We start from the raw sequence: 24,040 nt of genomic DNA on the forward strand, positions 1-24,040 counted from the left end.
GCTGCGGGTGTGTCCGAGGGGCCGGTGCGCCGGAACCGAGACCTGCCCGTTCCGTTGGTGCCGGAGCTAGAAGGCGCTGCCCGGCCGGGGGCCCCGCGGGGACTCGAACCCAGGTCTCCGGGCCCCGGGCCGGGGCTGCCAGCCTTACTGCCTCCGTGTGCCTTCTACCTGCCGGCCCCTGAGCGTAGAGGGGCGTGCGTTTCTTGCGTCGCCCCGCCGGCAGTCGTGGGGAGCGGGCGTCCCCACGTGGCAGCGGGGGAAACGGAGGCTCGGCGGGTCGGAGGTGTGGGTAGCCAAGCTGCGAGGCCAGCGCTGGCGTGCCGGGCCTGCGTTTACTCTGGGGGCTCAGTGACCCAGCTGGGAGACCCAGCAGGACCCGCGAGGTTCCCTTTCTGTGCGTAACTTGGTTGCATGAACTTTTCTTTTTTTCTTTTCCTCTTTTGCTTTTCTTTTTTTAAGATTTTTATGTATTTATTCACGGGAGACATAGAGGCAGAGACAGGCCGAGAGAGATGCAAGCTCCCTGCAGGGAGCCGGATGCGGGACTCCATCCCGGGACCCGGGATCACGACCCGAGCCCAAGGCAGCTAGCTAGCTGCTCAACCACTGAGCCACCCCGGCGTCCCGCATGAAAATCTCTGGTCACCTCCCCATCCACTTAGTTTTTCTCCCGTGTGAGAATTTCTGGAAGAAAAGGCAATGTGGGAAGTGTGACCAAAGCGTTGGAAGTTTGTTTAGGAGTCGGGTCTGAGCCTTTTCAGTTTTTAGGGTGAACATGCCCAAAGTGTGTGGGTGCAATACCGGCTTATGCTGTTGCTCTGATGGTCTCAAGGATCACGATCATAAGTAAAATATATTAATGAACATAAAATAAACTACGTGGTCACCTTAGTTTAATAGGATCAGTGGAGGAGCTGCAGAAGGGGAAGATGCGGAGCTGTACCCCACCTCTTACCTTAGGATGTGTTTGTGACATTCAAGAACTAAGTGCTTCTGGGACTGGTGCTTTCTGCGACCTCACAGTCACCTGCTTGTTGTCACGTGTTTTTCCTTCTCTGTCTGGCAGACCTCTGAGTATTCTAGTGAGCCAGGACTCAGATCTCTGTATTCCTCCCTACCTGACCCAGGCGATTTTTGGGCCGTTGTTTAAATTCTAGCTGTGTGCTCTTGATGCCCAGATTTGTAATTTTAGCCTAGATCTATCCAGAAAACCCCCAATTCTTCTATCTAGTTGCCTGCTTGACGTCTTTTTGAATGTGTCAGCGGTTTCTCATTCTTGGCCAAAACAGGACTCTTGGGACGCCTGAGTGGCTCAGTGGTTAAGCGCCTGCCTTTGGCCCAGGGCATGATCCTGGAGTCCTGGGATGGAGTCCCGCATCGGGCTCCCTGCATGGAGCCTGCTTCTCCCTCTGCCTGTGTCTCTGCCTCTCTCTCTCTGTGTGTCTCTCATGAATAAATAAAATCTTTAAAAACCAAAAATCAGGACTCCTGATTTTCCATCACCAACAGTTCCTCTTTAGTCTTCCCAGGCTCACTCAGTGGCATTACTGTTCACCAGGTAGAAGAGCCACAAATAACTTCCTTCTTTTTCTCACTCCCCACATCCAAAACATTGCCTCTGCCTCCACAGTGTATCCTTATTCTGTTATTTTGTCCTCATTGTCACTGGGTTCCTGGTGCTTCCCGAGGTCAGGCTACATTGTCTGGACTACTACAGTAGCCCACCAGCAGGTCTCTGCTTCTTTTTCTTTTCTTTCTTTTTTTTAAAGAGAGAGAGCTCACGAGAGCTAGCACACAAGCAGAGGTAGGAACAGAGGGAGAGGCGGGGAGAGAATCTGAAGCTGACTCTGTGCTCAGCGTGGAGCCCGATGTGGGGTTCACTCCCATGGCCCTGAGATCATGACCTGAGTCGATACCAAGAGTCCGATGCTCAACCGACTGAGCCACCCAGGTGCCCCAGGTCTCTGCTTCCTTTCTTGTCCAACAGTTTCTTCTCTACCCAGTGTTAATAGGGGTGATAATCTGGAAGAAAAAAATGTCACAGTTCTCCCCTAGGTATAATTCTTCTTTGGGTGTCTGTTGCACTCCGATAAAACTTCAGACTCTATTCCAGGTTCACTGCATGGTGAGTTGAGTCTTTTTTATCCTTTCAGGCCAGGTGAACTGTTAACTGCCTCAGGCCACAGTGGGTGACACAATCTAAATTAAGATGCCTTGCCTGTGGACCTGTCTTATTTTCTTTGTACTAGGAATCACTAACTGAACATTTCTTGTTCATAAACTCATTTATCTGTCTTCCCTCCCTCTCCCTTCTAGGCAGTAATGTTTTTAAGAACAGGGACCTTGTCTGTGTTGTTCATGGAATTTCACCCCTAGAATATTGCCAGGCATTTAATGGATATTTAAGTATGGTTTGAACAAGTGAGTCGTGAGTCTTTGTAATTGGGATGACTTCTCCTTTCTTCTCCAACTAATTTTTTTATGTCTTGACTCAGATGCTGTCTACTCTGTGACCTTCCCTACAACCATCTTTTAAGTACTCTCATGCACCTTGTGTATTTATTTTAAAATTAGTGTTGTCTTTTTTAAAAACCTGTGATCAATGGCCATGATTGATTGGGGAGGGGTGATTGTGATTCTCCTAAAACTGTTGGCAGATTTCTCTGGGTTTGATCCCTCCAGCAGCCTAATAAACACTAAGAAACGCTTTAGCTGTAACGTCTCTAGCCCTGCCCATCAGCTCTTGGCAGCCCCTAGTCAACTCTCTGTCTCTGTGGATTTGCTGTTTTGGACATTTCATATTAAGGAATCATATAGTATGTACTCTCCTTTCAGTTTGAAGCCAGTGTTTTCAAGGTTTATCCGTGTTGTAGCATTGATTAGTACTTCATTTTATATGTGGATAATATTCTGTTGTATCCATCTACTGCATTTTGGTTTTTGTTCATCAGTTGGTGGACACTTGGCTTGTTTTTACCTTTTGGTTATTAATAAATGCTGCTATGAACGTTGGTATACAAGGTTTTATATGGAAATATGTTTTTAGTTCTCTTGGGGTATGGTCCTAGGAGTAGAATTGATGGGTCATGTGGTAACCCATGTTTAACTTTTTGAGGAACTGCCAGACTGTCTTCCAAAGTGGCTACACCATTGACAATGAACTTTTAAGAAACTACACTTGTCAAGTTTTGATGTAGTACCAAAGAACATTATCTGTAATTATTTGAAAAAGCCATTAGGGGACGCCTGGGTGGCTCAGCGGTTGAGCATCTGCCTTTGGCTCAGGGCGTGATCCCGGTGTCCTGGGATCACGTCCCACATCAGGTGTGGAGCCTGCTTCTCTCTCTGCCTGTGTCTCTACTTCTTTCTATGTCTCTGATGAATAAATAAATAAGTCTTAAAGAAAAGAAAAGAAAAAGCCATTAGAATATCCCTTCCAGGGATCCCTGGGTGGCTCAGCGGTTGAGCACCTGCCTTCAGCCCCGGGGCGTGATCCTGGAGTCCCGGGATCGAGTCCCACATCGGGCTCCCTGCGTGGAGCCTGCTTCTCCCTCTGCCTGTGTCTCTGCTTCTCTCTCTCTCTGTGTGTGTCTCTCATGAATAAATAATCTTAAAAAAAAAAAAAGAATATCCCTTCCATTTCAACTACACATCTGTGTGAGGTAGATTTTCCTCATATGCGTCAGCCCAAACAACCTATAGCAACAGGTGAACTGCAAAGGGAGATAGGAGAATCCAGCTGTCTTCTCTTCAGCCAGATTTTAATATTTGATTTTATTTGATCTTATTTGATTAGATTTTAAGATTTGCAGAAAAGTAGTATTTTCTCACCAAATTTGTTTTTTGAAAACAAATCTTTTTTTTTAATTTTTATTTATTTATGATAGTCACACACAGAGAGAGAGAGGCAGAGACACAGGCAGAGGGAGAAGCAGGCTCCATGCACCGGGAGCCTGATGTGGGATTCGATCCCGGGTCTCCAGGATCGCGCCCTGGGCCAAAGGCAGGCGCTAAACCGCTGCACCACCCAGGGATCCCAAAGATCCCCAAATTTGTTTTTTGAAGAACATTTCTTTCACAGACAAAAAACCCTGTTAACATATAATAGGTCTATTATTTTTAGTTGAATAGATAATTTAAGTATTTTAAGAATTTATTTTTTTAATTTCCAATGTGATAAATATCAATAGCCGTGATCCTTATAAACCCACATATCAAGATTCTCAATATAAAGAATAAGAAAGGTCCTTGGGACCCACAACTCAGAGCCCATTCCGGTTGATGCTGTTCATATACATTTGAGTTTGCTCCTCTTGCTCTGCTCCCTGCTGCAATTCTGGTTATCCATCACCCCTGAGCTGTTCGACTAGAGGTGAGTTTGACGTATTTTGCCTAGCCTCAATTTCTCTTTCTGTGAGACGGAGATATTGTATGGAGTGTTTGGGGCCCTGGTGTGTGTGTGTTGGGACTGAATTGAGAAGAGGCCGTGAAAAGTTGTAAGGCTAGGTAGGGTCCCATGCTTTGCTTTGGAGAAACTCTGAACTTGGAGCAGATGCAGCTGCTGTGCCTGGAGACTAGCTGATTATCCTCTGTTGCTTTGAATTCCTCTTTTCTTTGGTTTTCATGTTAATTAATGCTTTGGGGGATAGTTGAAATTGTAGAGATGGGAGTGCAGGAGAAATTAATGACAGTGCTGGGGATGCCGTTGGGGGAGAGGAATGGGTGCCAACTGTCTTGAGCACGTTTACTTAACAAATGTTTAGTGAACCTCTGCCGTGGGCTAGGTCCTGTCTGCTAGGTGGTGGAGACACAGCGGGGGGCAAAGCAGATGAGGTCTCACTCTCCAAGAGCCTATAATCTGCCAGAGAATAAGGGGGCAGAAATGGAGAGTGGCCAGAATGATTTCAGATGACAATTTATGTACCAAAGGAAGGAAACAGCAAGGTGTTGTGACAGAGCAGCAGGGTGGGCCTACCCCTGTGGGGCATCTAAGCTGAGACGGAAGAAATCCCAGTCTTGGAGTCAGAGGGTCCTTAGAGTCCTCTCGTGTAAATAAATGTTCTCACGTTCAGGTGGAGCAGTCCTTGAAAGTCTCAGGACTCTTGGCATAACTCACTGGAAATATATTAACATCTTTAGCTTTTAAAATAACTATGTGGGATCCCTGGGTGGCGCAGCGGTTTGCCGCCTGCCTTTGGCCCAGGGCGCGATCCTGAGACCTGGGATCGAATCCCATATCGGGCTCCCGGTGCATGGAGCCTGCTTCTCCCTCTGCCTGTGTCCCTGCCTCTCTCTCTCTCTGTGTGTGACTATCATAAATAAATAAATAAATAAATAAATAAATAAATAAATAAATAAATAAATAAATAAATAAATAAATAAATAAATAAATAAATAAATAAATAAATAAATAAATAAAATAAAAAACCTAAAAAAAAATAATAAAAAAAAAATAAAATAACTATGTAAGTTGCAGTGGATTAAATGTGTGAGTTAGATACTTCTGAATTGTTAACAAATCATAAGAGAATTGCTAATCTGTTTTTGTTTTGCTTTGTTCGGATCACCAAGGTATGTGTATTTTTCAGAAAGTTTGTCAAGTACGGCCCAGGGTACAGAACATGACCCGTAATTCACCAACCATGGGACATTTATCTCATTTGACCCTTGTCGTAGCCCCTGGAAAATAGATGGGGCAGCTATTGAAATACTCCTTTCAGAATAAGGTTAAGTACCATATACTAGTAATGAAAACATTACTATAGTGCTTTATAATTGATGAAGAAAGGTATCATGTTTTTCTGCTTGTTTTGCTCCTTTTTGTTTCCACTCTTTGTACCCCCGTGCACCCTGTGTGGATGTATGTTGTGGTTGATTGCACTGATTTTTGTACACACTTCTTTATCGATTGCTCTGGGGATTCTGAGAATAGAGTACTGGCTCCCCTTGTCTATATATCTTTAATGCATTGTGAGGACTTGATACCTTTGTGGGGGGAAACATACATGCAGGCACTCACACACATGTGCATGCATGTGTATATGTACAAAAGCCTAGAATGAAGACAACCTAATAGGGTAGGTCAGTTTGGAAAGGGTTTAAAACCATGGAAGGAATCCCCTCAGCGCCCCTTCACCACACTGTTGGTGAGACTGGACCCTCAGAAAAGCAAACGTATGCTAATTCGTGACATTTGCTACTTGTCTCACTCTATCTCTTGTACAGTCTTTTTTGATTGTGCAACTCTTACCAAATCCTCTTGGCAAGGTCTTGAATATTCATATTTGAAAACAAGTTTAAGTGCTGGAAGACTAGCCTCCCTGTTTACCAGGAGCAGAGTTATATGGAAGAAGCCCTTCTGGGATGCACTTACCTGTGAACTTCTGTTTTCTTTCGGGAAGAGATAACAGGACAGTTTGAGAGTAGTGGTAGGAGTACTTTTAGCCTCATTGTGAGATCCAGGGTACTTTGACCAGCCGCTTACTGATCTTTATGGCTATGAATTTATCTAGGGCAGCGTTTGAAGCTCAATTTCATTTGCACAACGCTTGATTCTGCAGTTAACTGATAGGGTCCCAGCAGAGCAGAGGAGTATAAATTTACAGGTAGTCAAGCCGCGTCCACCAAAGTGATTCGTCCCATATTCCCAAGGCTTCTGCACTTAGCCCCTCTTCTTGCGCCAACCAAGGAACACAGATGCTGTTTTTGTATGACCTACCCGGTTTCTGCCAGTGCCAGTTCCTCCCTGTAAATGAAGCCAAAGGAAGGACAGAATAAAAATTAAAGCCACTAAATGTGACTACTTCACACTTGGTAACTTAAAAAACAAACTCCAGTACTGGTGCAGTGGTGTTGAAATTGTAAACACTGTTACGTAAATGCTGGTAATACCCTGAATGGCACGTAGAACTCCAAGGAAATTATTTGGCACTATACAGCAATGACTGTTTCTAATAATTATTATTACAAGTCATTCAAGGGAATAAACAAAACTTCTGTTTTTATTTTATTTTTTAAAAGATTTTATTTATTCATTTAACAGAGAGAGAAAGCCTGAGTGCTGAGGAGAGGCAGAGGTAGAGGGAAAAGCAGACTCCCTGCTGAGCAGGGAGCCCAATGTGGGACTCAGTCCTAGGACCCTGAGATCATGACCTGGGCCGAGGGCCGACACTCCACCAACTGAGCCACTCAGGCGCCCCCAAAACCTCTGCTTTTATTGCAATTGCTATCTAGGATAACAAAAACTTGGTATGGGTCAACGTTCTGTAGAGAGTGTTTACTGAATTAAAGCACATCAGCATGATGATTAGATAGCCTTGAAAATGTTATTATCAAGATAAGGTAGGTACTTGAATGGTTTACCATCCAATTAGTGTCAAGAGCTGAATGCAGGGAATTTGTATTCTAAATGCTGGGGTCAAAGGTTAGAAGTTAATATATAAAAATTGATAGTTTTATTTAAGCAATGGGATTGTGAGCAATTTTTTATCTTTAATGTTGTTAATCACGCTTTTTTTAAATAACATTTTTATTTTGGAACAATTACAGATTTAAAAGTTTCAAGGCTAGTACAGAGTTCACATAGATACCTCAGTGTCTTGTTAATAACACTCATGTTTTTATTATTTTAATTTAAAAATATTAATAAAAATAATAATTTGCCAAAGATGGCCGAAGACCTTATCCCTTCTACGTTAATAGTCTGTAGAATATCTTTCCATACTTTTATTTCAGTTCTTACAAACGTGTATGTGTATGTTATTACAATTGTTATCATACTGTGTGATAATATGCACATCATTTTGTAACTTTTTTTTTTTTTCACTTAATGTATTGTGGACATCCATCCAGTGGTCTACACACAGTGCTTTTTTTTTTCTTTCTTCACTTAATGTATTGTGGACATCTATCCAGTAGTCTACACACAGTGCTCTGTGTATTAAAATCATTCAGGTACTTTAACAATAGTAATTCCCAGGTCTCATCCAGAGAGATTTTTACTAAGTCTGAAGTTGGACTCAGAAATCAAGAGTTTGTTTTAAAGTTGTACATGAGTGTACATGAGCCCGGGTGGCTCAGAGGTTTAGCACCGCCTTCAGCCCAGGGTGTGATCCTGGAGACCTGGGATTGAGTCCCACATCAGGCTCCCTGCGTGGAGCCTGCTTCTCCCTCTGCCTGTGTCTCTGCTTCTCTCTCTCTCTCTCTCTCTCTCTCTCTCTCTCTCTCTCTGTGTGTGTCTCTCATGAATAAATAAAATCTTAAAAATAAATACATAAAAAAATAAAGTCGTACATAATGTCCAAGGCAGGGTTTAAGAGCCATGCTAGATAAATACATATCACTCTCATCTGGGATTTTTATAATAGCCATAGCTATACCAGTGTTGTTCAGTCATTTCTCTGTTGGGTTTCCAGGTTTTTCCTACCATATAAGCAGTGCTATAGTAAACACCCTGGTTCATCCTTACACATTAGTACTTTCTATAAAAAAAGCTCAAAAATATGTTTGCTGTGCCCAAAGTACATGTGGATATGTATATCTTAAATATTAATAGCTCTTCCTAGGTTGCTTACCTAAGGAAATATTAGTAACCGTGAAGCTCTATTTCATTGTTTTAAAGTATATATCCTTTGCCATCAAACTTTCAAGGCTAATCCCTTTTGCTGGTGACACATGTCAGGTCATTCTTAATGGTAAAAGCCAAGAATTCTATTGAAAAGGTAGGATGTTTAAAACATATAAAAAGTCTTTGGGAGAGAGTCTTGTATGATTGTGGTGTTTTCCAACAGCAGCTTGAAGGATTCAGAAGATGGCTGTCTCGTGCTTGGCTTGTTTTCTGGTAGTTAGGCACCTTCCCCCTTAGTTTCTGCAATAATATAGGAAAAGCAGTTTTGAAAGCTTGGCTGCAGTTTGGAGGCTAGGAGAAAAGCATAAGTGCTTGCCTCTGGAGCAGCATGGCCCTTTGCATGTGTAGGTTAAGGGCTGGCTGGAAGTCTATCTTAGGAAAAAAAGAAATTTGCAAGTTAACATGCTTCTTCATGCTCCTAAAACTAACCTCTCAATTCAGTATTCCCCTAAGCTTACTTATCCCTGAAGTACTCATAACAGCAAATGAGAGTGAATTTGTGCTTCAGATGAGTCCAGATATTGTCTGAAATGACAGTTGCAAAATTCCTTTGAAGTTTCTTCTTCTATTTTAAAGGTGTTTTCAAATTTTATATTCTATTCAGTAATGTATTTGTTTTATTATAAGAAAGTATTTTAAATGATTAACCATCAGAAAGAAAAAGTTTAGAACTTTTTCTCTCCTAAGTTTTGTGTGAAATTAACCTTTTCATACACATTTACAAAATGCATCGAATCCAAAGGCCGTTGATGTAAAAGTAAGCCACTTTTGAAGCATAGCTTTAATTTGTTATTTTTCCTACAGGTTTATTTTGCATCTTTTTTAAGATTTTATTTATTCATGAGAGACACAGAGAGAGAGAGGCAGAGACACAGGCGGAGGGAGAAGCAGGCTCCATGCAGGGAACCTGATGTGGGACTCAATCCCGGGTCTCCAGGATCAGGCCATGGGCTGAAGACAGCGCTAAACCTCTGAGCCACCCAGGCTGCCCTATGTTGCATTTTAAATAACAGCTTTGGGGATCCCTGGGTGGCGCAGCGGTTTGGCGTCGGCCTTTGGCCCAGGGCGCGATCCTGGAGACCCGGGATCGAATCCCACATCGGGCTCCCGGTGCATGGAGCCTGCTTCTCCCTCTGCCTATGTCTCTGCCTCTCTCTCTCTCTCTCTCTCTCTCTCTCTCTCTCTCTCTGGGACTATCATAAGTAAATTAAATAAATAAATAATAATAAATAAATAAATAAATAAATAAATAAATAAATAATAAATAAATAAATAAATAAATAACAGCTTTGGCTGGGAATGCAAGAAAGGATACTTTAACCTTCACATTTGTGGTCTCTTTGTAGGAGGAAAGAGCAGTGAGAGATCGGAATCTCCTCCAGGTTCAAGACCACGACCAGCCCATTCCGTGGAAGGTGCAGTTTCACCTGGGGAACAGCAGTCGGCCTGGCAACCAGTGCCGGAACTCCATTCAAGGGAAGCACCTCATCACGGATGAGCTAGGTAGGGCTGGCTCCCCTCTTCTCTGCAGCCAGTGAAGGGCTACAGTGGGAGTTCATTGCTGTGGTTTTATACAGTGCATTTCCCAGCATTTCTCACATCTCTGTCTTTCATACCTTACTTGTCATTCAAGGCTCCCTTCACTGTCAGAGAAGTTTAGTGTGGTGATTCTGTCTTTGAAGCTCCTTGTGCTCATGGTTTCAGCAGTTGGTCATGAGCCAGCCCCTGTGCTAGCTAGTTCCTACCCATCTCTTCCTGGCCGCAGGATGTTCAGACCTTGCCAGTGTTGTCTTATTTTAGTGGTGAATTCTACAGGGTAGCTAGTGTTCCTCCTTGGTGGCCTGCATAATAGCCACATGGTTCTGGCGCTTAGGAAATGTGCTTGTTAACTGACTGACTAGGTGATGAATGAATAATAAACATATTCATTTTTATTAATAATTTACTTATTTTTTAAAAGATTTTATTTGAGAGACAGAGAGCTCACAAGCAGGGAGAAGGGGAGAGTGAGAAGCAGACTCCCTACTGAGCAGGGAGCCCAATGTGGAACTCGATCCCAGGACTCTGGGATCATGACCTGAGCCAAAGATAGATGTTTAACCAACTGAGCCACCCAGTGCCCTATTTACTTATTTTAGAGAGAGGAGAAAGAGTACTTGTGCACATATGTGCATGAGCAGGGGGAGGGGCAGAGGAAGAGAGAGAGAATCAGACTCCCCACTGAGTGTGGAGCCCAACACAGGGCTTGATTCCACAACTCTGAGATCCTGACTTGTGCCAAAATCAAGTCGGACGCTTAACTGACTTGAGATAACTAGGTGCCCAAATGATAAACACACTCAACATGTGTTACTCTTACAGTGAAAACGGCAGCCTGTCTGTCTGTATCCTTTTCTCCCAGAGTTTTCTTGCCTCCTTTTAGTCTGGAAGAAAGGCAATTCCTGTGCTGTTGAGGTGATTGGATTAGCTGTTTGAGATCTCACCATTTGAAGGCTGGCCCAGTCTTCCTGAAGAGGAACTCCCATGAATGCACGATTGAGCTCTTATCTGCGTGCTGGGCACTAGGCTAAAACCTCTCCTGGAATATCTCTGATTTTTACAATAGTCCTACAACATAGGCATTGCTCTTGGCACTTTATAGGTGAAGACACAGGCACCAAGAGGCTCAGGAACTCACCTACAATGACAAGGACTCATAAACCATGATCAGGGCAGCATTATCACACCAATAGGGTAGCATTATCCCTTAATGTCAGCTGTCTAAACAGTTTTCAGAGTTCCCTGATAGTTCCCTGACTCTTTTTTCTTTTTTCAACTGGTGGTTTGCAAATAATCTGATTGGTTTGTTTGCAGGAGTAAATTTTGCTCATTTCAGAGAGTCTCATCACAAATGGATTGTGAATGTGGCAGTACTGGAATCAACACAGGTCAACCTTGAATTAGAATATTCAGCCATACATGATGACTGAACAAAATGCAGGCATGCTATCTGTAAAATGAAACAAGAGTTCATTTACTGTTCTTTTCAAGAAAAGTTGCATTCCCAGCAAAACACAAACGAACAGAAACCACAAAAAAAAAAAAAAAAAAAAAAAAAAACAACTTTCCCAAAGAGACTTCAAAGGCATCAGACCAGATGAGATTACTTAGAATTAAGAGAAGGGATCAGAGGAAATATACCCACCTAAGGTAGAGGAACTGGAAAATTTTGCGCAAAGATGGAGTGACAAGCCAGCAGTGATGCCAGTGCCAGATTCTGTCTTGAAGATCATGTTAGATAAGCAAATAGTATTGCAAATAGCCTCTTGTTTTGTTTTTTAAACAAAGTTTGACAAAGGAAATTTACTTCCATAAGATGATACAGCTGGTCAGCGGGGAGATCTAGGGCTGAGACAGAACTTGGGAGTTCAGTCCTTTTTTTCTTAGAAACTGTTTTGTTTCCATGACACCCAGTGAGAAAACATGAAATCATATGCTTTGACTTTAATAGTTAATACTAGGTTACAAGTGACCGTCATTTTCTTTTGTGTTAGCTAACACAAGAATAATTTTCCTCTGATTAATTCAAGTGAGACAAAGCCTCTCAGACTTCTTAAGTAGAAAGTTCCAAGAATCCATTAATAAAAATCCTGGGGCCATAGGTTGTATTGTACCTCCATGACCATGAGAGGAAATAAACAATTTCATAAAGAAAACTTGCAGTAATTGATGCCTTTGCATAAGCAGATGCCACCACGAATGTTGCCAGGGTAACAGTTATTAAATAAGACAACCAATTAGAATGACAAACTTTTCCAAGGTTAGAAGTTAATTTCCTAGTCAGTTGAGACACACTCTGAGGTTGTCATCTTACTGAACTCCTTGTTGGAAACAACATTGGCATGAGTTGAATTTACGATGCAAGAGGAGAAATCCTAATGCGCTCTCTTACCAGAAATCAGAAAGCCCTGTGGTTTCAAGGCTAAATACTAGCAGTGAGCACCGGGGCACCAAAGGAGGGGCACAAAGGTAGATGACGAGATAGGATAGAGAAAAGAGAAAGAGACTGAAAGATAATTTCAACAAGTGGAGTTTAGGTCATGTTATATTTTCCGTCTCCTGACAGGTGATAAGATTGCAGTGTATCATTTGGGGCTGAATTTTGAGAAACAGTGCCAGCTTCTTTGGATTTGTATTGATTTATATAATCCCTGTGAAGAAAATGAGTCAAAGTAGTTAAAAAAGAATCCCAGAAGCATATATTATGGCATTTGAGTAGTCCTCTCTTAGTTTTAAGTACATGCTCTGGAGCTTAATCTAACTTTAACATCATCTGTTCTTAGGTAACTGGGGTCTGGTTCTTTCCAGGCCCTGGTTTTCCAGGTGTTAACTGAGGGCCCTCTGCATCTCTTCCATTGTTATTTTACTGGTGCCACCTGCTTTTGCACAGACTTTGTTTTCCAGAGTAATTTCTGAAAACAACTTTATACTTCACCAAGTCTCATCCTTTGAGGATTAAGAAGCTGGGGTATTTGGAATGGAATGATGCTGGCAACAGCTGCTCTGCACCTGTGGGCCCGTGCATGCACCTGGGAGTTTCCCAAGAGCTGTGTGGTGTCCCTCATGCACTTCTTACATTTTTCTGTCCCACTCCCAGAAGGTTGTAGAAAAATGTCTGTTTAGCAGCTCTGAACAATAAAGTAGTTTTTATGAGGAGAGTCTTTACTTGAGTTGGGTTTCGGTTTGACTAGGTTGGAGGCAATGTGTTTACAGAGGGATTTATAAGGAGTGGAGGGAATTAGGATTTTTCTCCCTTGGGTATTAGAGAACCTGCATTCCTAGATTCTGAGAATTCTTGGCCTATATACTTACAGCCTAAATCAACTTATGAAGGTTCAGCGTGACTATTTCTTTTTCAGAAATCTTCCAAATAAATGCCAAGCTTTTCAAAGATATTTGTAAAGATTGGAGAATTGGTTGGTTGGCTCTTAAATCTAGATGGATCTCACTTTCAGGAATGAAACCTTTGGTTTTTTCTATTTTCCTTTTTCTTTTTTTTTTTTTGGAAAACAGTACCATTTTTCTTCAGTGTGTTGGTTAAGCATGACTTGATATGGTGATTAAATCAAACACACGCCAACAGAGCAGAAGGTCATTTTAGGTAGATGAGAACATGTAGCCTACCCATCACATGGGAGCCCATGTTGCCTGTACACTACGGCATGCAGAAAGCAAGTCCTGGTCACGTGTCTGACTCCTGGCCCTCTGGTGCTTGGCATGCTCCACACTCCACGTTCTTTCTCTCTGTTCTTTGTGTGCAGCATTTGTATTGCTGCTTCGTGTGTGATCACCCGGTAGAGAGGTGGGAGGACTGCTGGCTTGTTACTCAGGTGAGTCTCTGACTTCCAGGTTACATTTGTGAAAGGAAGGATTTGCTGGTGAACGGCTGCTGTAATGTCAACGTCCCCGGCACGAAGCAGTACCGCTGTGATGGCTGCTTGCCCCATGGCTGCTGTGGTGCCTATGAGTACTGTGTGTCCTGCTGCCTGCAGCCCAGCAAGGTATGGGCGGTTGCCGCCACCTCTGTGTCCTTTCTCTATGCCTTTATTGGATGGTGAGCATCGAAGTCTCCACACAAGAGTCTCTGGAAGGTAGGGCTGAGAAGGGAACTGTGTAGATGGCAGAGATTGCTGCTGTGAGGCAGCGTCAACAGGGAAGGGAGTGCTTCCTGCTGACATGGGTGGCTCATTTGCGGGAGGGGCCATTGTGTTGCTCATCAGCTCTCTGATGGATAGGGTATCAGGCTCCTGCTCATTTGAGCTTGCTCTCTCCTTCTCTCTGCCCCACCCCCTTCCATATCAGCAGGGTCTTAATTTAGGAGAAATATCCAAGGTTACCCTGTGCTGCTGAGTCTGGAATTTATTACAGGTGCTAACTTTTGTTTCCATAGCAACTTCTCCTGGAGCGCTTCCTCAACCGCGCAGCCGTGGCATTCCAGAACCTCTTCATGGCCGTCGAAGATCACTTTGAATTGTGTCTGGCCAAATGCAGGACCTCATCCCAGGTCAGAAGCTGTGATGCAAAAATAAATAAATAAATAAAAATAAAAATAAAATAAATAAAAAGAAGCTGTGATGCCGCTAGCTGGGGGATGGGTGGGTAGGAGTCAGGGTGGAGAAGAAAACTCAGTGGGGGCCACTTAGTGGGATAATAACAGAAGAGATTTAAGCAAAGCTGTGTCAAATTTTGGTTAAAAAAAAATTTTTGTTTGGTAGAGTGATGGTATTTAGAATGTCACTATGAGATTTGTACATTCTGGGAAAGTAAAATCTTTATATTAAATCAGGGTCTAATCAGCTTGCATCTCCCCCTATCTGATTGGCATATCCGCACTTCAAGTGGAAGCGTACAATTATTTCTAAGTCTGGGGGAGTCCTAATAGTCCAGTTCCTGAGAGCAGTTCTCTCCTCCACATCTCTGAAACATGACTAAGGCTTTCCAGCAACCACTTGTTTAAAGGAAGTAGTCATTTGTTGTGGAACAAAGTTGTGGTTTATTTTAGGATTCAAGAGGATGGGGGCAGGTGGGCATTTAAAAATAGGCGAATAAATCTGTGGGTGGTCAAGCTCTCAGTACTCCTAAGCATGTTGTCAATAAATGCTTTGCTCTTCGGGCACTCAGCACTGCCCCTAGCCCTGCAAGTGTCTGCATGTCTGGGCCTTTGCATCACTCTGCTCCCTCAGCTCTCCACTTCTGCGGTCCGGTGGTCGTCGGGGCTCTCAGTTTTAAGACCGCCAGCTGTGTGTAGTGTACAAGTGTGCTTCTTCTGCCTTCTGTTCATGGTGTCTCCCAAGACTGTACTGGCTTCATCTGAGATAGCAGACTCGTTTGTCATTCTCTGTGCCTCTTGCACTTTTTGCCAGATTTCTGTTAGCCCGTTTTTTGATTTTTATGCCGCTTTGTGCGCCTCTGGTCTGCTCTCAGAGCATTCAGAATCACGGGGTAAATTCTTCAGGGATTATAATGAACATTTGAAAACATGAAGAAATTCCTGATGGTCTTGTGTTGCTGGAAGAGCTTTCCTTTTGAATGGGCTTTAAAGGAGATGGAGAAGAAGGCCGAACACATGACTCATTTTGATTCAGAGTCTCTCATTCTGAGAAATGCTAGAAAAGGCGGAGTATTGTCTTTCCTCAACTGATAAAACCCAGACACCATTTCCAATCTTGAGGGAAGATGTTAACCTTTCTGACTTTATCTTTTTATTGTAAAGCAAGAGTTCCCAGTTCCTAGTTTGTTTTGATTGTGGTATCCCAAAAAAGATTTGCTGCATGTCCATAAATTGGATTAATACTTAACAATTTAGATGTTAAGCATTGGCCTTGGGCTAATTAATGAACTCCAGACTAGCCAAAAACTCAAGTTGCTTGTTATGAAAACAAATTGCTGAAAAATTAGCCGTCAGGGATGGTTGTCTTTGTTAAATCCCACGTTCCATTTACTTAACCAAATGAGGCTTGTGTGGTATTGTGGGATTTGGCTTGTGTGCCAGACCTCAAGGTACATAAAACTTCATGAAAACGCCTTGAAGTGGCATCTCCTTCACCTCTGCAGGGTTCAGTACCAGGAACTGAATTTCTTTGGAGCACAGAAGTTGGGAGCAAAACAGTCTCTGGATTTTAATCTAATTTAGCATCATCTGAGAAAATAGTTGTCTTGAGTTGCCCAAGTTGTAGCTAGGTTGTTTTAAAAAAACGAACAAAACTCACTTTTGACATTAAAAGAAACCATTGTCATGCAGTGATGTTCTGTCCATTTGCATTCTTGTTGTTGGCATTTGGTCTTGAGCATTCACCTTTGTTTCAAACAAGTGCCTGGCGTCTCTTGCTGGCATTTGAAGATAGCTGTGCCAGGCTCCTGCAGGGTGTGCTGGCCCACAGTCCTGGGTTTGACCTCTACCATCCCACAAGGGAGATGCTCTCTCTCTGCTCTCTCTCATGGCGCTCTTATCTTCCCTTTGCCAACAGAGTGTGCAACATGAGAACACCTATAGGGACCCTATAGCCAAGTACTGCTATGGAGAGAGCCCTCCTGAGCTCTTCCCCGCGTGATAGGCACAGCAGACAACACACGGGCGACCAGGTGCCACAGGAGAACTTGTGGCCTGAAGCTACCCTCCAGCGTTCTCTAGTCCGCGTAGAAGAAGAGAGGCATTGCATGGAAGCCTTGGCTTTGACCGCCTCTTGTGCTATATATACTCTTTGGCCTCAGTCACCACTGGGCTCTACCCTGTGGAACTATTCTGTGAAGCAGCTTGAAAACACCAGTGCATCACATTCAAGAACAAACTACAGGCGAGCCTGTGGAGCTGCTGGTGCTCTGGGGCACTTCTACTGTTGCAGACTCCTCGAGCCCTTCACTGTAAATTTATTTATTGGACTTCTTTGGAGTAGTGGGAACATGATAATGGTTTATATAGGAAGATATCTTGCCTTAATAGTCAAATATATTCAAGGAAATTGTTGTTGTTTTCTTGTGTCCCTGGGTTTCCTGAGTGAAGTCATCCCTTTACCCTGATAAAATTGAACATGCATGCCCTCCCAAGGTAGTTGTTTGGGTTTCGTTTTAAAAGCTCCTTCAGGAATGGGCCCTGGACACTATATTCTGACATCTAAAATTGTCAACAAAGATACTATTCCGTTCCGGCCCTCTACCAGCCCCCTTGCAGGTGGCACCAGTTGCCCACAGGTTTTCTAATCATGGTTTTGAATGTGTTTGCATTACCTGCATGTGCGCATCCTCTGAGCCAGAAATTCCAACTCCCTGTTCCGGAGGATTTTCTCATTTCCAATGCCACTGTTGAAATGATTGTGGTCTGCTCAGCCATGGTACCCTGGGAGCCTCCTCCCTTCTCCTGTCATGGAAACCTGCTGTTATGGCAATTCCTAGGTGAAGAGACACCTAATAACTGGCTGTAGGCAGTCATCCTTCATTGCTTTCAGCATTGGGACATATAACAGGTTCAGACCTTCAGTTTCCTTACGACCTTTGAAGAAGAAGGCCCAAGTTTATGTCAAGGTGCTGCTGTAAGTGAGTCACTCCTACCCTCAGTGGGGCGAGCCCGTGAACACTGGGCATGCCAGTTGTGGGTCCACGTGCTCAACATCGAATCTCTCAGGGTCAAGGTCAAGAGTATTTGGTCCCAGTATTCTGCCCATCAAGTACTATGGCTCTTTGCTCTCAGGAGACATGGACACACAGCTCTTTTCTGGAGCAAGCCCCTTACTAATCCTGGGATCACACCAGGTCTTTTTCATTTTTTGATTGTTCAAGCTGTTGACCTTGGAGCCAGGTACTAGTTTTACAATCCACTTTTGACATTTTTTTTCAGTAGGGTTTTTCTTTGGACCATGTTTGCCTTCCAGTATGTTTCTGCAGTATGTAGCAGTAATTCCCCATGATTTTCTCCTATTACTTGTTAAACCTTTCTTCCCAAAGGGGTTTGTCCTCCTTAAATAAGCCATCTCCGAGGGCTTTGTGGCAGTTGTTTTTTTACTATTTTTTCCCCAAAAAAATCTATGTAGTTTGCTTTGGACTTTTTGGATTCTATGTGCATTCATGGTGCTAAATCAAACTTTGTATGTGAAAGAAATGTGCGTGTCTGGATGTTTTACCATCTCATTCTTTTTTGGTAATTCGAGTCTGGTATGTGTTTGTCTCATGTGAGTTGTCACTGGTATCAGCTTCTCCTTGGAGCTTATTTGAACTTTTGAGCAATGTAACAGAGATTTAATGTGAAAATGGCTTTATATCAAAGACTAACCCCTGCCTCTTTACTTCCTACTTGAATTATTGATGAGTACATTCTGCATTTTCAGTGCTTTTACAAACAGTATCTAGAACCATGTCATAGAGTTAAGCTCACTTGTGTTCCCACCTCGTACAGGAGGAAGTTGTGAGAAGTAAAGTGACTTCCAGAATCCTCACTGAGATTTAACAACAGAACCAGAACAAGAACTTCATCTCCGGCTTCAGATCCTCTGTCCTTCCCCCTGCCTCTCGCCAACCCCACTGCTGACTCATCCATAATCATCCCCCCCACCCACCCACCCACCAAGAGCACATAGATTTCAGTTATCCAGGCCAATAGAAAGGAGAGGTAATATCAATAGCCAAATTGGGTCGATAATTCATTTGGCCCTGGAATATGTTTTTATTTGTGGGGTTTGTTTTTATTTTTGTTTTTGTTTTACTTAGGTCAATTTAGAGGCATGTTCACTGTTTTGGAAACTCAAAATGCTGCCAACTACATAAATAAAGCCATTGAAGGACCTGGACCATCACTCAGCTTCCCCAGCCTTCCAACCCAGAACCCCTCCCTGCTCTGCACTCTCTGGGTGGTTTCTGGTTTCCTCGACTGAGGGTTTCTAGAATTAGGGTCCTCATCTTAGTTTTTCTTGCCCAGAGTTTAGCAAAGTATGTGTTACATGCTGGGATTTTAGGGAAGGATCGAAGAAGGGACAAAAAAAGTCACCAAATATTGAGTGTTGGGGCTAAAGTTAACTCAAAGCATTTCCCCCCAATTCTGCATCTTTATTGCCTTGCTCATTGCTGGAGTGACAAATACCTGTCATAACAGGGAAGGAAACGGCAGAGCATACAGGAAGTACTGAGATGGGCAGGTACACAGGAGAGGTGGCCCTAGGCCTGGTGATGTGGGGCTGGCATGGAAGTGGGGGATAGGACTTCAGAGCAGAGTTTTCAAGGGTCAGCATGTTCCTGAAAGCCGACTTGGGGCCTCTGGGAAGTGTGTCAGTTGGTGTGGCTGCAAAGGAGCTATGGGGACAGGTGGCACAATCTATAAGCAAAGCCTTTTCCCATCATTGAGATTAACAGATAAATTGTAAACATGCAGAGATGTTGCTTATTTGGTCTTGGGTCATTCCCTCAAGGACAGCAGAGAATTCTGCGTTGCAGCAAGGAACTACTTGTGAACAGCATGGCTTTGGGTAGTCATCTCTTCAGAGTCCCAAGCCCTTCATCTGGAAAGTGGGATCATGTGGGTTCTGAGGCATCAGCGGGAGTGAAGCCTGGTGTTCAGTGCACAGTCCAGCATCTGCAGCCCAGTGGGGGTACAGCGTAAGCAGAGACCACATGAGGGTCAGTGAGCCCCTCAGGTGGAAGGGTGGCAATTATAGAACTCTCAGTATAGTTTTTATTACTGTATTTTAAAGAATTCAGGCAAAAAATGAAATATTTCAAATAATTCAGGAATATGTAAAGATGAAAGTAATAATAATTAACATCCTACAACCCAGAGATCAGCCCTCATATTTTTTTCTCTTCCTCATGCTTTCCAGGCAGAAATGAGAGCACTTTTTCCTCTTGAAAACAATCCTGTAATGGACATCCTCTTATGTTACATATAGGCCTATAATAATTTTAATGATCACATGATGTCAATTTTATGGATTACAATAATGTTATTAATCCCCTGCTGAGGACTCTTTGCTTATTACCTTTCTTTTTTTTTTTTTGCTACTACAAACAGTGCATTGATGAACGCTTTTACATGCATGTTTGTATATTTATTTGATAACTATTTTCACCAATTTTTGCTCTCACCTGAAGAATTTGGGAGTGTCTTTTTTGCCATGCCCCTGACAACCCATGCATTATCATTTGTTAATTCTGCTCATAGGTCTCAAGTGTTTTTTTTTTTTTATTTTAAAATGACTTATTTATTTATTCATAGAGACGAGAGAGAGAGAGAGAGAGAGAGAGACACAAGAAGAGGGAGAAGCAGACTCCATGCAGGGATCCCGACGTGGGACTTGATCCCCAGCCCCCAGGATCACACCCCGGGCTGCAGGCGGCGCTAAACTGCTGCGCCACCGGGGCTGCCTGGTCTCAGTGTTTTAATCTGTATTTATTTAATTGCTGCTGAGGTGAACTCCTCCATGTTCTGATTGGCCATTTATCGTTCAAATATCCTGAACTATTTGACCCTGACCTTGGCCAACTTTTCTCTTATTCTTAGCATTTCTAAATGAAGGAAGCCCTGTGTGACTCCAAAGCTTATATGTGAGCAAACTAACTTTTCCAGTTGACCTAGGGCAGCAGAAGGGGGCAGTTTTGTCTCAAAGGGATCTTTGGCACTATCTGGAGACATTTCTGTTGCAACTGGGGAAGGATGGTCCCTCAAGTGGGCTGAGGCCAGGGATGCTGCTAAACATACTGCTGTCCACAGGGCGGCCCTCACGACAGGATTACCTGGCTCCAGATGTCAGCAGGGCCTAAGTGGAGACCCTAGCCTCCGGTCACATTTCCCCCTTAGGTTGAACAGAGGAGCTACCGGGAGCTGTGAGCTGACTTTATTATTTCCCTGCCCTTGCTTTCAGCTGCACTAGAGTGCTGCTGATTCAATTACCCTGGACTCCCCAGGGACCTGCTACTTCCTCACAGGTCTCCCAGCCCAGTGCTGCCTCCAGGAATGGCATTATTACTCAGCCACGCTGTCCTTAACACCTAACGTGATCCCAGAGCAGACACCCTCCCAGCTATAGAATGACCTGCGAGTTTACAAACTGCCCCCTCCCCAACCTGACAGATTTGTTCTCTTGTTGCCCCCGCACCCCATAGCAGCTCTTTGCATGGAGTGATGGGGGGGGGGGGATAGGAAATGCTACTGTAAAAAGGTGCCACACAAGTATATAGTAAAAATTTTTTAAAAAAGAGAAACCAATGGATTATGAGAGTTCTTTCCTACATAAGTGCTTTCCTGACTGGGGCTTTTCCGTGCATTGCCATTTAGGCTCTTCTCTGTGGATTTGTCTTGCATGGGCTATTATCAGACTGTGGGTACCAGGTTGCCAGCTCTGTCCTTGCTCAGTCACGCATCTGCCCGGTTCCTCATGCTTTCACAGACACAAAGAGAAACCAGTGACACTGGCAGTATACTGTGAGCGGGGACAATGGCGGGGGTCACGAGGGGGACCTGTCAGTTATTTTGTATGTACCACTTCATTTGTGTCTGATGACAGAGCTGAACTGCTGGACATTCTAAAAATGAGAAGACAGCCTTTAACATATTTATTTGAGAGAGACCTCACACATGGTGGGGGAGAGCGGCACAGAGGGAGAGGGAGAAGCTGGCTCCCTCTGAGCAGGTCTGCATCCCAGGACCATGGGATCACTTAACCAACTGAGCCACCCAGGCATCCCAGCTTTTAACATTATAATAAAGAAACAGGGGCACCCTGGGTGGCCCAGCGGTTTAGCCCAGGGCCTGATCCTGGAGACCCAGGATCGAGTCCCACATTGGGCTCCCTGCATGGAGCCTGCTTCTCCCTCCGCCTGTGTCTCTGCCTCCCATTCTCTCTCTCTCTCTGTGTGTGTGTGTCTCTCATGAATAAATCTTAAAAAAAAAAAAAAACCAACTGGCTGGTTATAGCCAAAACACAACGCAGGCAATTAAATACTTGAACAGGTGTCCAGTTTTTGTGTTTTTCAGAGCTGTTTGTTCTGTTGGACCCAGAGAGACCAAAACATGACTATTAGAAATACATCATTTTGGGGCAGCCCTGGTGGTGCAGCAGTTCAGCGCCGCCTGCAGCTCAGGGCGTGATCCTGGAGACCCTGGATTGAGTCCCACGTCAGGCTCCCTGCGTGGAGCCTGCTTCTCCCTCTGCCTGTGTCTCTGCCTCTCTCTCTCTCTCTCTCTCTCTCTGTCTCTATGAATAAATAAATAAAATCTTTAAAAAAATACATCATTTTGATACCCACTTTGAAAGTGGGTACTTTCAAAGTTTTTGATAGGGTAAGTAGTTCCTTTGTCTTTGGATTTCTTTAATTTGTTCACTTCTTATGCAAGGTAGAGTATGCAAGTGAACTCTGGCCCGCTTGCACCCAGGTTGTCACAAAATCAGAAGTGTTGGCTAAGTGAGAAAAGGTAGCGTTGACTCTCAGTGAAATTCAAGATTTCATGCTCTGTTGGCTACACCTCACTATTACCAAGTGTGAGTGTGTGTATGTGTGTGTGTGTGAAGATTTCAACTGGGGCTAACCATTTTCTGCCTCTTCCTCCTCACATTTTAAAATAGACACTATTCTCTGCTGGGACCAACTTATCAGGGATTGCTGCTCCACACCTGTGAAAGCAGCTGTTGTATTTCCCGCCATAAAAACAGCCGCCTTTTGGCAGAGAGGCCTGGGACTGTGCTATGTAGCTGTACCTTAATAGGACGCAAAATTATTCAGGTGTGCCCAACCTGTGAGGTGCCCCAAACATCCTGGAATTCCTAAGAAGGGCTTTTAAGGTCATTCCTTAGTAAAAGGAATTTCTTTTGTGACTACCAGGCAGAAACCTTACAATGTAGGAAACTACGTTTTAAAATGTAGGAAATTACAAAGAAATTAAATTGTGCCAAATCAGAGAGGCTGCTAGGCCCCAAAGAGAACTATTTCAATTTTGACGTAAATTTTACCTATGTTTTGTACATAAGCGTGCACTTTATGTTAGTATGCAGATCAAGGAGCATCCTGGAGATATTATTTTAAAATGAACAGTCCCTGTTTGATTGATTTAACCCAATTATAGCTAATTAGCTTACAGAGCAGGAAAGTGCACATTTTGCTCGTATCATCCGGCCTTTGAAGTAAAGCCAAGTTGGAGGCAAAGCCCCTTTCATAGTGGCACACAAGTGTGGCTCTGCGTTTCTGCATCCCCCATCCCTGTCTGATTGCCACGCGGTGGGGGAAGAGGTCTTTTTGTTCTTCACAAATAAGTTCTAAGTAGTCTACCTTGGCCAGACTCAGCCTGCACAAAGCCTGCTGCTGGGGACCACGCCTGACTTCCACTTTCTTTTGTTGTTGTTGTTAGGTATGCTCCACTCCTAGCACGGAGCTCCCTCCATACGGGGCTCGAACTCACCACCCTGAGATCAGGAGTCAGACGCTTACCCGACTGAGCCACTCAGACACCCTATACTGCCACTTTCTTGAGAGCTAAGAAAAGGATGGAGGAAAGCCCGCTCCAAATCTAAGAATGCCAGAGTAGCACATCACTAGATGCAGAAATGGAGGGGAAAATATCTTAAGAGTTGGGGAAGGATGCGTGGATTGTCCTACTGGATGTCTGGTGTGGAGGAAGGGTGATCTGAGCTCAGGGCAGCTCATGTGTCCCCCGAAGCCAACTCTGCTTTGACAAGTGTCCGGTGACACGATGGCTTCTGAGGGCATGAAGGACCTCCATTTTTAAAGATATTCCCATGTGCTCTCTCCTCTAGAGGCGCAGAGGCCTGGGATCTCCCTCATGTGCTGCGCTGCATTTCTCCTGGGAGGTCTTTCACCGGGGGAGCGTTTTGTGGCGTGCTCTAGAAGCTCAGTCCCCGACACGCACACCCTTCCCGTGCTTTGCCTGCAGCCTACTCAGTG

At 43.9% G+C, this 24,040-nt stretch overlaps 1 protein-coding gene across 5 annotated transcripts in view; it reads left to right on the forward strand.

The window, feature by feature from the left end:
- SPRING1 (SREBF pathway regulator in golgi 1) overlaps positions 1-24,040 on the forward strand; it is a 54,573-nt gene that overhangs the window by 361 nt on the left and 30,172 nt on the right. For 2 of the 5 annotated variants that reach the window (XM_055322018.1, XM_055322020.1), the window contains exons 2-4: positions 9,973-10,129; positions 14,015-14,166; positions 14,556-14,669. In XM_055322018.1, the coding sequence (XP_055177993.1) occupies positions 9,973-10,129; positions 14,015-14,166; positions 14,556-14,669 (423 nt within the window). Of the gene's footprint in view, positions 1-9,972; positions 10,130-14,014; positions 14,167-14,555; positions 14,670-16,632; positions 18,442-18,551; positions 18,949-24,040 lie in introns of those variants that run through there. The other 3 variants (XM_055322021.1, XM_055322019.1, XM_055322022.1) reach the window with 3 other exon arrangements.

The sequence above is a fragment of the Nyctereutes procyonoides genome, unplaced genomic scaffold, assembly GCF_905146905.1.
Source record: "Nyctereutes procyonoides isolate TBG_1078 unplaced genomic scaffold, NYPRO_anot_genome, whole genome shotgun sequence".
In the NCBI taxonomy this organism is placed as follows: Eukaryota; Metazoa; Chordata; class Mammalia; order Carnivora; family Canidae; genus Nyctereutes; species Nyctereutes procyonoides.